The 17,131-nt window shown below is 36.8% G+C and overlaps 1 protein-coding gene across 9 annotated transcripts in view; it reads left to right on the top strand.

Annotated features, from left to right (window-relative positions):
• The window catches only part of CEP128 (centrosomal protein 128), a 457,806-nt gene that overhangs the window by 132,888 nt on the left and 307,787 nt on the right, over positions 1-17,131 (top strand). For all 9 annotated transcript variants that reach the window (XM_077938779.1, XM_015144269.3, XM_077938780.1 and 6 more), the window contains one exon: positions 11,734-12,084. In XM_077938779.1, the coding sequence (XP_077794905.1) occupies positions 11,734-12,084 (351 nt within the window). The remainder of the gene's footprint in view (positions 1-11,733; positions 12,085-17,131) is intronic.

Below are 17,131 nucleotides of genomic sequence, written 5' to 3'. Positions count from 1 at the left end.
TAAAACTGGGAAAATGGAATAAATTAAACAAGTGGCTTTTTTTCTTCACTAATTTTTCAGGATGAAATAGAGGCTTTACAAATAATTGATTTTCCATTTGTCCTGTCCCTTATCTTGGGATCATTCTTTTTAAATGTTGTAGAGTCAAATTAATTTGCAGTGTTACGAAAAGCTTTACTTGTGAATATTTGGGAGCCGCGTCTTGTTGATCAGGTTTGCATGTTGGTCTTTTTCCTCTTTACCATTTTCCTCTCAAGCCCCTTTCCCTTACTCACACTGGTGTTAAGGGAGCTTTGATCATGAAAGAAGATAGTACTAGGCATACTTTGGCATGAGTGGTGTTGGGAGCTGTGTCACTTCCTGGATTGGCTGGCATGGGAATTCATTTTATTTCCTCCACCTCTGTTTCTGTCTCTTTTTTCCCCATTGCCCACTCTTTTTCTCTTTAATACTTTCTGTAGTAACTGTTAAATTAACTTCTTTTGTTTCCTTAGCCACTACCTATTTTTTTTTTAAACGTATGGCTGTTGTTTTGAAGAAAGTATCATTTCTTTCTTCACCATAAAATCAGATAAAGTCACTCAGGAATGAAGTGTTAGCATATAGTAGGCAGCATAAATTTGGAAGAGAGGCAAGATTTGAAATAGATCCCAAAGAATTGTTCATATATATCACATTTATTAAAAATAACTGAGAGATGTCTGTCTTGCCTACTAGGCCCTGTAGTTCTCTGGAGCAATAGAACACAGAAATATGCTATGTTATTCATCTTCATGTCTCAGCAACTAGGATATTGCTGAGTGCAGTAAATATTTATTGAATTGAATGAAAATGTGTATTGTCTTCAGAAAAACTGACAAATGTGTTCTTTTCCAGTCTTTCAAATGCCACAGTTTGTTCTTATGTGTGATAAGCCAGCTCCATTGAATTTGATTGCTGAAATTCAATTCAGATGAGAGAAGAATTGGTTCTAAAAGTCCATTCCTGTTTAAAAGGATTATGTTCAATTATTTTTAATGTTGCCATAATATTTAATATCCTAGTGTTAGCATAAAGTCTTTTGATGATTAATCTTTCTCAAGTACATACCTAATCATGTTATTCTCCTGCTGGAAAACCTTTGAAAGCTTAAACTGGATTTCAGTATCTAAGTCAATTTCTGACCTTACTTTTCTTTTTTTTTCTTTATTTCTTCTGGAAAAAAAAAAAGAAAAGAAAAAACAGGATACATGTGCAGAACATGGAGGTTTGTTACATAGGTTATATGTGTGCCATGTTGGTTTGCTATACCTATTGATTCATCCTCTAAGTCCCTCTCCTCACCCCCCATTCCCCAACAGGCCCCCCTGGTGTGTGTTGTTCCCCTCTTTGTGTCCATGTGTTCTCAATGTTCAACTCCCACTTATGAATGAGAGCATGCGGTGTTTGGTTTTCTGTTCCTGTGTTAGTTTGCTGAGGAGAATGGCTTCCAGCTTCATCCAGATCCCTGCAAAGGACATGATCTCATTCCTTTTTATGGCTGCATAGTATTCCATGGTGTATAGATACCATATTTTCTTTATCTAGTCTATCATTGATGGGAATTTGGGCTGATTCCATGTCTTTGCGATTGTAAATAATGCTGTAGTAAACATACGTGTGCATGTATCTTTACAACAGAATGGTTTATATTCCTTTGAGTATATACCCAGTAATGGGATTGCTGGGCCAAATGGTATTTCTGGTTCTAGATTCTTGAGGAATCACCTTACTGTCTTCCACAATGGCCAAACTAATTTACATTCCTACCAACAGTATAAAAGTGTTTGTGTATCTCCACAGCCTCACCAGCATCTATTGTTGTGGGATGGTTTCTCATTGTGATTTTGATTTGCATTTATCTGATGATCAGTGATGTTGAGCTTGTTTTTTTTTTTTTTTTTGGAGATGAAGTCTCGCACTGTCACCCGCGTTGGAATGCAGTGGCATGATCTTGGTTCACTGCTGCAATCTCTGCCTTCCGGGTTCAAGCGATTCTCCTGCCTCAGCCTCCCAAGTAGCTGGGATTACCAGCACCCACCACTGTGCAGCTAAATTTTTGTATTTTTAGTAGAGACGGGGTTTCACTATGTTGACCAGTCTGGTCGCAAACTCCTGACCTCGTGATCCGCCCACCTTGGCCTCCCAAAGTGCTAGGATTACAGGCGTGAGCCACTGCACCCGGCTGATGTTGAGGTTTTTTTCATATGTTTGTTGGCCACGTAAATGTCTTCTTTTGAGAAGCATCTGTTCATATCCTTTGCCCTCTTTTTGATATGGTTGTTTTTTTCTTGTAAATATGTTTCAAGTTCCTTCTCAATAAATGCAGAAAAGGCCTTTGATAAAATTCAACATCCCTTCATGTTAAAAACTCTCAATAAACTAGGTATTGATGGAACATATCTCAAAATAGTAAGGGTTGTTTATGACAAACCCACAGCCAATATCATATTGAATGGGCAAAAGCTGGAAGCATTCCCTTTGAAAACTGATACAAGACAAGGAGATCTCTCACCACTCCTATTCAATATAGCTTTGGAAGTTCTGGCCAGGGCAATCAGGCAAGAGAAACAAATAAAGGTATTCAAATAGGAAGAGAGGAAGTCAATTTGTCTCTGTTTGCAGACAAAATGATTTTATATTTAGAAAATCCCATCATCTCAGCCAAAAAAGCCCTTGAACTGATAAGCAACCTGACCTTATTTTTAAATCTCTCTTTAGCCCTCTCAAGCTATTGTCATAATCAGCTACCAATAGTGAAATCTGTTGCTCGTGCGTTTTTATGGTAGTGAATGCTCATTTCTTTCCATAAGTGACCCAATCTTCTCTTCACATTTTAGTTTGCCTTCTTTCTCATGTTTCATTTCTCTTCTTTCTGAGGTCTTGCTGAACAGAGTAGTTTCTCTTGAAACCTACTAATTTAAGTCTGGTTTCTACTAGTTAACAGCAATGTCTGTTCTCTCCTGCTCATTCATATTCACCCCAATCAGTACTTGTACTGAAGTACTTCCTTAGTGCCTAGCCTATTGTCTTTAACATAGAAAGGAGTAAGTAAGTAGTCTATGCCTGGTTTAGTTGTAACACAAGTCAACCTTATCCTGTGATTGTTTTTTTCAGTTCACAAACATTTCAGAAAAACCTCTGCATCAAGGACGTATGATTCCTATTCAAGAGTTCCTCTTGTCTGGAAGGAACATGGCAACTTAGTTATTAAAGGGGTCATTTGAATAGTATCCAAGCCATTAACATAGTGAAGTGGAATCAATATTGGATTGACTATTAGGGACCTGTGTTTAGTACTTTCTCTGCCAAAAACTATCTACCTTGTCTTGGATTGATTACTCTTCCTGTGCCTCAATTTCCTGATCTGTAAAATAAAGACATTGGATTATGTCACTAATTCTAACATTGTTGCTAGCAAGATACAAAAAGTTCTCTTTATTGAGTTTCTAAAATGTGTCAGTTACTCTTTTGGGTGCTTTATCTTCATGTAGGTTATCACTCCTCTGGAAGTTGGTGGTGTTGAGTCCATTTTATAAGTGACGTTGTATCGGGGGAATCCACCCCCAATATTTCAACGTAGGTTCTTTCGATTTTCCATAAGTCTCGGTCGGCTGAGAAATAAAGAGAAAGAGTACAAAGAGAGGAATTTTACGGCTGGGCTGCCGGGGGTGACATCACATCTCGGTAGGACTGTGATGCTCACCTGAGCCTCAAACCAGCAAGTTTTTTATTAAGGGTTTCAAAAGGGGAGGGGGTGTAAAACAGGAAGTAGGTACAAAGATCACATGCTTCAAAAGGGAAAAAGCAGAACTACTAATAAGGGTCTAATGAAGATCACATGCTTCTGAGGGAACAGGACAAAGGGAGAAAGCAGAACCACTGATAAGGGTCCAACAAAGATCCCAAGGCAAAGGGCAAAAGCAGAACTACTGATAAGGGTCTGTGTTCAGCAGTGTGCATATTTTCTTGATAAACATCTTAAATAAGAGAAAACAGGGTTCAAGAGCAGAGAACCAGTCTAACCACAGTTTACTGGGGCGGAGTTTTTCCCCACCCTAGTAAGCCTGAGGGTACTGCAGGAGACCAGGGCGTATCTCAGTCCTTATCTCAACTGCACAAGACAGACATTCCCAGAGCAGCCGTTTATAGACCTCCCCCCAGGAATGCATTCCTTTCCCAGTGTATTAATATTAATATTCCTTGCTAGGAAAATAATTTAGCAGTATCTCTCCTACTTGCACGTCCATTTATAGGCTCTCCGCAAGAAGAAAAATATGACTCTTTCTGCCTGATCCTGCAGGCAGTCAGACTTTATGGTTGTCTTCCCTTGTTCCCTAAAAATTGCTGTTACTCTGTTCTTTTTCAAGGTGCACTGATTTCATATTGTTCAAACACACATGTTTTACAATCAATTTGTACAGTTAACACAATTATCACAGTGGTCTTGAAGTGGCATACATCCTCAGCTTATGAAGATAACAGGATTAAGAGATTAAAGTAAAGACAGGCATAAGAAATTATAAAAGTATTATTTGGGAACTGATAAATGTTCATGAAATCTTCACAATTTATGTTCCTCTGCCACGTCTCCAGCTGGTTTCTCCATTCGGGGTCCCTGACTTCCCACGACAACGTTGCTTTGGTTCACGAAGGGTAAGCACCCTTCTAAGGTCACAGGATAGAGCTGGGATTTGAACGCAAGCCTGAGTGACTCATTCTCTTTCCATGAGATGCCAGTGTCTTCCGAGAGATGTGACTTTTGAGTCATTACAGTCTGGCAGTTTTCTCACTTACCCTTACAAGTTTCTATACAAAGTACATAAATACTATAAATGAAAATGATTATTTAAAATATGTATTGTTTAGAGTATCCTGGCTTATTTGGGGGTAGATTTTCCATTTTTGATATATGTTTTTAAATGTTCACCAAGGTGTCCAGTCTCTTGTGTGTGTTCACTGTCAAGTGTTAGTAGAGGAAAAATTGCATTATATTATATTATACTTTTGTTCCATCAGTGAACAAATAAGTAGTTATTGTTGCCACCTATACGGTAGTCTACTTTATGTCTCTTAAACCCTCATGGAAAATGTTTTAGATGCAGGCTTAACAGTTCTTTTCTGGCATTTGAGAACTTGGATGATAAGTAGTTTTCTACACTGAAATAAAGTTTTACTTAAATAATAATAAGGAGAATTCACTGTGTCCAGACTACAAAAAATATAGTTTATTTTGACCACCTGATTTCTGAGAGTCTAAAATTTTGCTCCATACAGGTAGCTGGTGCCCAAGTGACCAGCCCCTAATTAAAACTTTGGACACAATGAGCTTTCCAGATAGATAACACTTTATATGTGTTGTCAGAATTCATTGCTGGAGGAATTGAACATGCCCTGTGTAATTTCACTGGGAGTAATTTCTTGGAGTGTGCACCTATTTTCCACTGGACTTCACTTCATGTGCCTTTTTCTCTTTGCTAATTTTGCTTTGTATCTCTCCTCTTTAATAAATCTTAACATAATTATGACTGTATTATGCTGAGTCCTATAAATCCTTCTAACTACCAGCAAACCTGAGACCTTCAACACAACTATCCATCAACATTTATTCCCACTTGAAGAAAGAAAGAGAAAAGAAGGGGAATTGAAAGGTATAACGTTTTAGATTTAGATGGAGCTTTTATAAGCCTTTTGGCATTGTATGGGCAAAAATGTATGGTAATATGGATAATTCTGTTTTTGAGTTGTTCCTTTTTTTGACACTGCTTATATAGCGGAAATAAACATGGACTTAATTAAGTGATACAAAATTTAACCATTCTGCTTTAGTGGCTGAGATAATTTCACACAATCTAAATATAAAAAGTTCTTCAGTGTAGAAGATGCCTCCAGGAATATGTAATAGTAATAATGGAACTGAAAATCATTATAATGGAATAAATAAGAAAAATGCTTTTCATTTAGCATTTCTTGTAGTGCATCAGGAAGATAATATTTACTACTTGTGCCTTAATATTTACTATAAATATCCTGAAAACATTTATGCATGGATTTATTATGTGTTTGTACACTTACATGCTCTAGGTATATGTGCATGTGTATGTGAGTGAGAGTGTATGTGTGTTGGGAATTGATATGAGGGTTCTGTAGTACAGTCCTTTGATTGATGTGGGATAAATATTTATTACAGTTAGATTTTTCTGATTGATTATTTGAGGAAGGTGGATTAAAGAAATGCCAAAACAATGGCTGAATACGATCCTTAGGAGAATATAGGAAGGACCTCTATAATGAATTTTACCTTAAAAATAACACAGGCTGATAGCAAAGGTGTAGCTACTGATAGTTTCCAGACTCAGGGCAGTTAGAAGAGGTGTTCATCTAGGACAAATTCAAACCTGTTGATTAGTGAAAATCACAATTATTTACAAGAAGATCCATACCGTTTTTTGTTCTTTTATACTCACATACCCAATCAATGACATGATCTTTTCAAATGTTATTCAAAGTGAATTATTGCACATAGCATGTTAATATAAGAGTCTGCCATTTTAAAATGTGAGAACAAAAGAGTTTGCCTGCATAAGCTCTGGGCTTGAATATGTTAATCCTGTGCTCCCTGTTGTTGCTCTGTAATTACAGAAGAATAAATAACCCTGAACTTATTTTCCTTCTGGGTTCAAGTGAGTTGCTGGAGAAATCCAAAGAATTTGGTATACTCTTGGGTCCATTATCAATTTGAGACTATCTAACTAGAACCTTATTTCTGTTTGTCATCTTTTAAACATCTATCAGTTGTTCATTTCCTCTTTTCCTACAGTGATTTTTTCAGATCTTCTCACTATTAAAATACACAATTTAACTCATTTCCGTCCTCCCTCATCAGAGAGCTACTTTCCTGCCATTTTAGAAGGACTGCCTTTTTGTTAGGAGTTGGTCCTCAGATAAGTTTACTTCTTGACTTACTAAATGTAAGACACCTGTGAGATTTCTAAGTGTAGAAAGTTATGAAGCTGTTGCAGGAAGTCAGGGACACCAAACGGAGGGACTCACTGACACCATGGCAGAAGAACAAAAATTGTGAAGATTTCATGAACATTTATCACTTCCCCAATTGATACTCCCGTGATTTCCTATGCCTGTCTTTACTTTAATCTCTGAATCCCGTCATCTTTGTGAGGAGGATGTATGTCACCTCAGGACCCTGTGATGATTGTGTTAACTGCACAAATTGTTTTTAGAGCATGTGTGCTTGAACAATGTGAAATCTGGGCACCTTGGAAAAAGAACAGGATAACAGCAATGTTCCGGAAACAAGGGAGGTTACCTTAAACTCTGACTGCCAGTGAGACGGGTGGAACAGAGCCGTATTTCTCTTCTTTCAAAAGCAAATAGGAGAAATATCGCTGAATTCTTTTTCTCAGCAAGGAACATCCCTGAGAAAGAGAATGCGCCCCTGAGGGTAGGCCTCTGAAGTGGCCACTTTGGGGGCAGCTATCTTTTATGGTTGAAGATGAAGAGAAAGGGATTAAATAAGTCCCGGTCTCCTATAGCACTCCCAGGGTTATTAGGACGGGGAAATACCTGCCTAAGAAATTTTGGTCAGACCGGTTGTCTGCTTTCAAACCCTATCTCCTGATAAGATGTTATTAATGACAATGCGTGCCTGAAACTTCATTAGCAATTTTAATTTCACCCCATCCTGTGGTCCTGTGATCTTGCCCTGCCTCCATTTGCTTTGTGATATTTTATTACCTTGAGAAGCATGTGATCTCTGTGACCCACATCCTATTCGTGCACTCCCTCCCCTTTGAAAACTGCTAATAAAAACTTGCTGGTTTTACGGCTCAGAGAGCACCATGGAACCTGCCAACATGTGATGTCTCCTCCGGACACCCAGCTTTAAAATTTCTCTCTCTTGTACTCTTTCCCTTTATTTCTCAGACCAGCCAACACTTAGGGAAATAGAAAAGAACCCATGCTGAATATCGGGGTTGGGGTTCCCCCGATATGAAGCCATTAGATATTTGAAAGTCTGGAGATGAGGAGTTAGTATGGCTTCTGAATGTAGGACTTACTAATACCTACTAATATCTGTCTACCTAAATACTCATCTACCAAGGATATTGTGTAGGTGAGATGATTCATAATATTGGAACTTTATAGAGTTATTTAGATTTAAGAGGCTAAATGGTAGAAGAGACTCAGGAAAGGAGATTATGAAAGAAGAAGAGGAAGATAGAGAGCTAGTGAAAAGTGGTATTGTGAAAGTTAAGGAAGCAGAGAGTTAGAATGAGCAAGGGGTTATTAACAGTGTCACATGCTACAAGGAAGCTAAGTGAAGGAAATTTTTGTTTATTTTGTTTTGTTTTGACTGAATCTTGCTCTGTGGCCTTGGCTGGAGTGCAGTGGCGGAAGCTCAGCTCACTGCAAACTCCACCTCCTGGCTTCGAGCTGTTCTTGTGCCTCAGCCTCCTGAGTATCTGGGATTACAGGTATGTGCCACCACACCCAGCTAATTTTTGTGTTTTTAGTAGGAGACAGGGCTTTTGCTGTGTTGTCCAGGCTGGTCTCGAACTCCTGGGCTCAAGTGATCCACCCACCTTGGCCTCCCAAAGTAAGGTTTTGAAAGAGTTTTCGTATTTGGCTGTAGGTGATCTTGGGGGATCTTGATGAGAGCTATTTTCATAGTATGATGGAAACCAGACGTAGTGAACCAAGAGAACTGAAATATGGTTGTGGGAGCATCAAGTATGAACTACTCTTTCCAGGAGCTTGGCTTAAGAGGTAGATGAGTACATGGTACTTGGTAGAAGATAATGTAGGATTGAGAAAAGTGCTTTTGTTGCTGGTGTTTTTCTTTGTTTTTATTTTTAAAAATCTTTACTGTTAGTTTTTGAGATGAGAGAAGTAAAGTGGAATAGTCAAGTAGGAAAATCACAGAGATAGGCTATTTGTCTAAGGAAGAATCCCCTTTCCTTGGAGGCTGGAAAAGAGAAGAAATTGACCATTGGTAAATTTTAAAATACAAGTAGGATATATTTGGGGTATCCTGCATTAACTGCCTGCCTCAATTTTACTTTTGAAGGAGGAACTATAGTACATACCAAAACCAAGGGTAAAAATGGGAGGGTCAGAGATGAGACTTTTTGTAATAATGGCCCTTGTGTGAGCTGGGTTGAGGCATGTGGAAGACTTTCTGGGTGCCAATGAGTTGACTCTCAGTGTGTGGTCACATCAACTGATAGTCTTGTGTGATGTTTCTTACAGGACTCAACCCAACGTAGGAATTAGTAATTTTTTAAGTTCACCTAGAGTTGGTGGTTTTGTTGGTAATGTTCAGTAAATGAACAGTTTAAAGAGGGAGGCTCGGTGTAAGCAAGAGATTGGCTAAAGTGAAAAAATAATAGTGTTTGGGTTAGAAAGCCAGGATTTAAAACTAGCAAAAGAAATCTCAAGGGAGTGGTCATCTCCTTGACAATGAAGCACAGATAACACAGAAGGAAGAGGGTGTAATAGCTGATTAGATTGGTAATTAAATCCAAGAGTTATGGGAAGAGGATGGAGTGAGGAACCTCTTGCTTTAAAGGTGGCAGTTCTGATAAAAACACCAAGATAAAACCGTGGCAGTGGGTGACTGAAGAGGCATGGAGTTGGGGTCATCTGAGAATCTGGAAGTTTAGCAATAGGTTGATAACATGGGTTCTAGAAGCAAACTATCCAGGTCCAAATCCCTATGCCCTCACTTATTAGGTATGTGGTCTTGAACAAATTATTAACTGCAGCAAATGTTGGTTACTTTTCACTGAAATGGGGATAATAGTGTCTCATTTTAGATTTGTGTTGGGATTGAATGAGGTAATTCATATAAAGCATTAAATCTTGGTATAACTTGAGAACTCAATGCATTTCAGTCACAGTCATAGTTATTTGATTATTATTGCTCCTTTTCTTTTAAATCTCAGCTTATGCATCACCTCCTATAGGAGACTGTCTGCAGCCACACTGTAGACTATAGACGCCTTTAGGTAACTCTCCATCATGTTTTAGCACCTAGGACTATCTACGATAGTGGTTGATGAAAATACCTCCCTAATTAGAGTTAGCTTCTCTGGTATTAAGACTGTGTCCTATTAATTTTCTATAAACCATATGCCTGATGAACAGGAAGTGTAACCACTTTCTTTCCAAGGATTTGTTGAAAAGAAAAATAAGTTCCATTTCTCTTTTGATGAGGAATCACTTGATTGCTGCTTGTTAATCAAGTTGATTTCTAGCATATTGGTAATACTTTTAGAATAAGAGCAAAAGGTAAACCACAATTACATGGGTTTTTCTGATCTTATTGTAGAATTTTCTACACACACAAGTACACAGTTCTCAATTTCCCATTTGGGTGGATGCAGTGTCTTCCAGGCTGCCTTGAATTTAGCAAACTGGACAAATGCAAACCTGTTGCCTAGAAAATGAAGTTTGTTTTTGAGGCATTTAAAAAAATGTTTGCCGTAATGTCAGACTATGATTTTAATCATGAGGGAGATTATATTTAACCTTATTTGAGCCATAGATCATGGAATCTGGACCTGGAAACTCTGCTGATGGGGCCAAAGGAGCTTGGTAAATGTTTCTAGTTTCATTTGTCTGGGCCTTAGTTCGGTGGAGATGTTATTTATTGTTTATCCAACTCACAGCCTCATTCTAGCCCCTTGAACCCATTCTTATTTGGGCACATGACATTTTTATGTTACCATTGTTGCCACTAAGTATTTGGAAAGTAAGGCTCAGGAGGGGCAGCTTATGTGACCCATTGTAAGCGCTTTATTTCTGAATTTATCACTTTCTTACAAAGCTTTACAAAAGTGGCTTAATGTTAATGATTCTTTAACGGCTTAATGTTAATGATTATTTTATTTGTATAAACTTACTTAAAACAATATCTTCTCATTTTTAAACTTAAAATATTTACTTATTCTTAAAATATGTATTAATCATGATGATTTAGTGTAATTTCCAAATATATAATCACCATCCTGGCTTTAGGGAAGCTAGACTTAAGGTTTTTTTTCTTGATTAGAGAAATATTCAAAATAAAGTTAAATTAAATGTATTTATAAATGTGTACTGTAGTGATTCATATCAGCTTGGGATAAGTGCTTCAACATATAATATTATGTTGGTTTATCTGGAAATAATCAATGTATAAGCACTTTATTGGGAACCTAATATAGTGTTATCTATGCTGATGTTTCTGTCACTTTATTGTTACTTATTTTTTTTATTATAATTTTGTTTTGCTGCCAGAAAGCAAAATGTTATATATGATTGCTACTAATAGTTCTCTGATAACCTGACAAATTTTAAAACATTAATATTTCTTCAGTTGGACAGAACACTAGGTTGTTACTAAAATAATGCACATTGTTTTCTTCAAAAGTGCCTTCTATTTTAGTGACAGTCAATTGGAAACCCGTATTTTCCTTTTTTGGACAATAAAATAGTCCAAAAAAGAGGGAATATTTATATAAAAAATTGTTCCCAACTAATGTGGTTATAAAATACAAAGAAAATGACTCATATTTTCTAAATTGATTGCTAATGAATTTTAATACAGATGATTTCCATTTCAGTGACATTAGAGATTCTTGTTTGATGATATGCTACACATCTAATTTTGACAAGCATTTGTTCCTAATGTTTCACATGCTTTATTCTTAGATTTTAACACGTGAACTGGAGAATGGGGAAAAACAGCAACTCCAGATGTTGGATCGACTTAAGGAGATCCAGAATCACTTTGACACATGTGAGGCTGAGCGTAAGCATGCTGACCTTCAAATCTCAGAGCTGACTCGCCATGCAGAGGATGCAACCAAGCAGGCTGAGCAGTACCTCAGTGAGCTCCAGCAGTCAGAGGCCCTGAAAGAGGAGGCGGAGAAGAGGAGGGAAGACCTGAAACTGAAAGCTCAAGAATCCATTAGGCAGTGGAAGCTTAAACATAAGAAGTTAGAGCGAGCGTTGGAGAAACAATCTGAAACAGTTGATGAACTGACAGGCAAGAATAATCAGGTATAAAAGCCACATTCCTAAGGAATGGTTTTCAATGTGACCCATCCATTCATTCATCTGTCCTTTGAAAAAACACTTGAGTGCCATACTGTGCATATAATCAATATGCCCTTGATAGAAGAATCCTTATGGTTGACTGTTTCAAAGTATAAAAGTTAATTTTTAAATATTTTTTACTTAAGCCTTTTCATAGTTTAATATTATGTGGCTTTTCAGAGTTGGCCCATCAATAGATGTACCCCTTGCCCCAGTTTAGGTGTAAGTTTCCTAAATTGAATTATTCTTTAATCTCCTAATATTCCAATGGAAGAAAATTATTAAATCTTCCTTATTTTCACACAACTTTCCTCCCAATGCATGTATTTTAAAATCTCATTTATTTATATATTTCAACTAGGTATTGGTTAGAAAGAAGCATTTAAAAAATGCAGTAGTTACTAGGGCCATTTACTGGCAGCAACTGTAATGGGCTTACTTAAATGCGTACGCTGAGGATCTCACTGACTGAGCAGTGTTATGGGATCACAATTCTCTTCAAGACTTTGCTTTTATGCCCTTTTGATAGCAACAAAACGCGTTTCACTCATCTATGTATGCATTTCACATTAACTTTTCTCTTGTATAATCGGTTACTTTAAATGGATTTTATGCTCCTATGTTGATTCTCATCTGATATATCTTTGGGTTGAATTAAACCCAGATGTTTATAAGATAATAAGCAGGAAAGTCATGATTGATTTTTATCCATGTTTATTCTTGGTTTATCATTTGTGCTTTGTCATTTGTCACTTGTCAAGAACTCTGTACATTCCAAAAGAATAATCATTTGGATAAGTTGACTTTCTTTGAAAAGAAAACAAAATGTAGGGCATTATATTTATAAAATCAATTTTCAGCTTTTAAGAGTGACAGATGCTTATTTCAGATGAGCTGTCATGGAAAAGATACTTTATCTTTTACATATGAATTTCTCGGACATATAGAAGATGAAAAAAATGATCATTTTGCACTCACTGCAGATTGCTTTTCATTTTAACCCATCTGACACATACTGGGTGGCTGGTTGCCCTGAAGTAAAGCAGTTCTAAACCTTTCAGACTTGTGCCTGAACTGATCTGATCCCAGGAAATTGCTCTATCTTGATTATTCTGTTGTCAGCCTGATCTGGCAACTGGCTCAGTGAGCCTGACTGTAAGGTAGGTAGGTAGCTAGCAAGAGGAGTGGTTGAGGGAATTGACTGATTGAAATCTCATCTGGAGATTTTACTTAATTAGAAGAGATTTAGAAGGGTCCATGTCATCATACAGTATTCCAGTCCATGGTGCTGAGACTTTTCTACGTTGAGTTTTCAGAATATTAAAAATTGTTTAACAATCATTTCCCAGAATACTTCCAATTATTTTTATCACTTAGCATTACTAATGATAAGCAAAGAAGCAGTTTTAAAGTGATTGCCACAGTTAAGTTCGTAACACAATTATCACAGCAGGCATTGTAATTTCTCCTTTAAAAGCCTTAAAAATTAATGCAGCGTGTTGCAGTTAGAGCAATGGTTTTTCAAGGAAAAAGAGTAAGAAATGTGCTCAGTAAATCTGTGATGTGGAAATACGTGGTAAATAATTTTGGAAAAATTTTTAAAAAATATATTACTGAATATTATTTCAAAGGGATATTTAATTCTTAATAAAATCACAAAGCCACCTTAACACATTTGTAATACGGCTACTTTCTTTTTGATTTTTAGGGCTAATTATTTTCAAAAACTTACTCCAAGGTATTTTGGAAGGGTGTATTAAAATAAAAATTATACTGATTTACAAATATAACATATGGTGGCTTAAAGAATAAATTACTTAATAAGTACCCTTACTGAGTCATTTTATATGCTCATATGATGCTCTCCTCATATTTGCAGTATGGTTCTGTGTCTACCGCCAGTTCTCTTTTTCTAGCATAATTTATTTTCTGCTTTAAGATTTGTTACTTAAAAAATATACTAAATGACAAAAGGCTTTTTTTCTCTTAAAAACTTCTCTGATTTATTTCTTTTTTCCTGCTTTTTACATTTCTGGAATCTTAGTAAGATTATAAGATATCATATTACAAAACTACTTCATGACTGAATGATGTGTAATATCAAATCGCATATCACTGCAGAAAAAAAAAAAAAAAAACCCAGACAGATCGAACTGTGTACTTTCCTCAAAGACAATGAAATGGATGTTTACATCAGGGAATTGTGGTGTACTTTAGGGATATGTAGGTAACACATATTAGGAGACCGAAAACTTAATAGATACAAATAATCTAGCTGTAAGTTGTGGTATTTTTGCTTCTCTTTTTCTTTTAAGGTACTGTTTGAAATCATTGGTTTGTATGGGTGCTTTGAAAACGATAAAGGAAAAGATTGGACTCTGATCATAGTATATGCTTTTCTGAATGTTTCCAATTTTTTTCATATTCTTTTTTAATATGGATAATGGGAATACTTTCCAGGGTTTTTTTTTCCCCCTGCTGAATTGGCAGAATAATTGGCTTGCTTATGTATTGAGCTTTTTGCTTGATAGTGTTTGACTTCAAGAAGCTTAAATTACCATATATTCCTTCTGCATATTTCCCTCCTGCTGGCAAAAAAAGAGTTATATGTAATATATGCTATCTTGTAAAATCTGAATTTTTGAATGGTTGAAAGTAAGAAGGATCAGTGCCAAAGTGTACGATTTTTTGAATGCATATACAGTCCTATCACATACAGTTCAAGAAATGCTAGAGTATGTATTAGTATAATCCAGCCATCTGCCTGCATTTTCTCTCACATGCAGGTAAACAAAACAAAACAAAACAAAAATATTGAGTAATCCCCTCATCTACCTTTTAGTTAATTAAAAAAAAAAACAAAACAAAAAACAAAACCAAACTATATATATAATACTTTGTGTTCAGGTCTTTGAGGACTTGGCTTCTGTTTCTATAATCGCCATGGTTTTAGATAGTATTATTCTTTTGGCTTCACACAACTATTTTAAGGCCTTTTTTCAATAATCTTTTCTTTTGCCCCTTCTTTGGAAGCTTGGACTGCCTGGTTAGAACATTCTTTTCCCATTTTTGCTCTTGACTGCTGGCTATTTATCATTTATGCACCTACATTTCTCAAGGATTTTAGCTTGGCTTTGCATCAGCCTGTTTTATGCCATGTAATTCTTGCCATCATCCTTAGTAACTTCAGAGTTCAAGTCCTCAACCTACTGAAGTCTGTATCCTTCTAATTCACGAATGTCTTATTTTATAGTGACCTTCACTGAAATAATTCTACTTCAGTGTCGAATTTCTGTGTTTAAATTTTATCTTCATCTGTAATTGTTCCATGTTCAAGCCTTCCGTTCCAAAGCTCAGTGTCTGATCTTTCAGAATTCTTCTCTTCCCTACCACCTAGCTTTTTAAACTATTAATACCCAATTTTGATCTTTCTGTATTCCTCTGGTTTACTAGCCAGTTTCTGGATTCAGTTTTCTTCCTGTCACATTGGACTTCATAATTAATGCAGGACCATCACTAGGTACAGAATTGCAGAGAGGTGGAGCCAGAGCTTTGACATACTGTCTCTGGAGCGGTTTTGCCTGGAATGATTTTCTTGTGGTTTAAACCAGTTCGGATTGGGATTTTCTCTTACCCTCAGCAGAAGAAATTCACGTTTATGTAAACTTTGAGTTCTAGCAATAAGGAGCTATAAGCAAAATAACCTAAATTGTAGGATTGGCTGAGAGGAGAAATAGAGTAAGGGGCAAGAGAGGATCATATTGTTCTAAAGGGAAAGTTGGTAAACTTTGCTATGTGGTTGGAAGCAACTGGTTTAAAGAGAAATCATATTTAGGGGCATTGATGCTGTGAATAAGAGGATAGTATTAAGTGACTGGTAGGAACACTTTAGGATGTTGGAGTATGTTGTGTGCATATTTCAGCCTTCAGTAAGGTATTACAAGAGAAAGACAAGTTTAGGTTGAAACTTGTCTGTCTAAAAGCAGAGTTTTGCTCGTTTCTGTTTGTTTGTTTGTTTCCTTTTTTAAGATGAGGAGCCTGCAGTCTGCAATCTATAATCCATATTGACTATGAGTCTGATAATTTGGAATCCTTTAGGCTTGGAAAAGCCAAATTATTTATCCAAACTGAAATTGGTGCAAGCATAAGAGGGAAGCAGGAAACAGCAAGAAAAAAAAAAAGAGTTAAAAATCAAGCCTTTTTCTCAGGATCCTTTCAAGTACTTAAGCATTCCTGGCCAAAGGGGACCCAGTTCCACTGTTCTGATCTTCCTCAAGATAAAGGCTACTCAATTGAGGGCCCTGGGTATGTCCAGGGTATTGAGATGGCAGTAAAGACATAAGACATTTTCAGACTCAAAGAAACGTCTAGACAAAATCTTAAGCTGTGGCTACTAGGCAAGCAATTAACCAGAAGCAAATTGACAGAGCTTAGTTTTTAGTATCTGTATTGCCAAAGATATTCTAAACTTGATCCACAAGGTCAGTGACGGTCTGCCCTGTGGCTGTCACCTTTGTCAGGAATTGATGTGATGCTTGGAACACTGCAAAGACAGCAAAAGATGAGAGTTACAGAGTAGCAGAGCCTGAGCTTTGAGGGATTCTTCTTGAACGACCCTATCTCTGGACTTCTTGTTATGTGAGAAAAAGAAATACCTTTGCTTTTTAATCCAATTTCAGGAAGATATAATATTTCATAATTAAAGACACTTTACATGGTATGACTTCATTATGAAAATATGATTTTAATCCTCAGCACTGCCTATAAGTCTCTCAACTCATGCCAAGGGGGCTAAGTTATCTGCTTCAAATGGATATCACTATACTGAAGGCCCCTACCCTTGCTCAGTCCCTCCCACGCCATCTTTACAGCCCAAACTTGATTCTATCAGTTTTTGTGCTCTCTAGTTTGGTAAGTAGAATGACCCTCCCCAAAGAAGTTACTCTAATTTCTGGAATCCATGAATATGATAAGACATGACTCCTGTGATCACATTATCTGGATGGGCCTA

This window comes from Macaca mulatta, chromosome 7 (assembly GCF_049350105.2).
Source record: "Macaca mulatta isolate MMU2019108-1 chromosome 7, T2T-MMU8v2.0, whole genome shotgun sequence".
NCBI lineage: Eukaryota > Metazoa > Chordata > Mammalia > Primates > Cercopithecidae > Macaca > Macaca mulatta.
The sequence above is the reverse complement of the archived record's forward strand: the minus strand, read 5'-3'. Positions and strand labels throughout refer to the sequence as shown.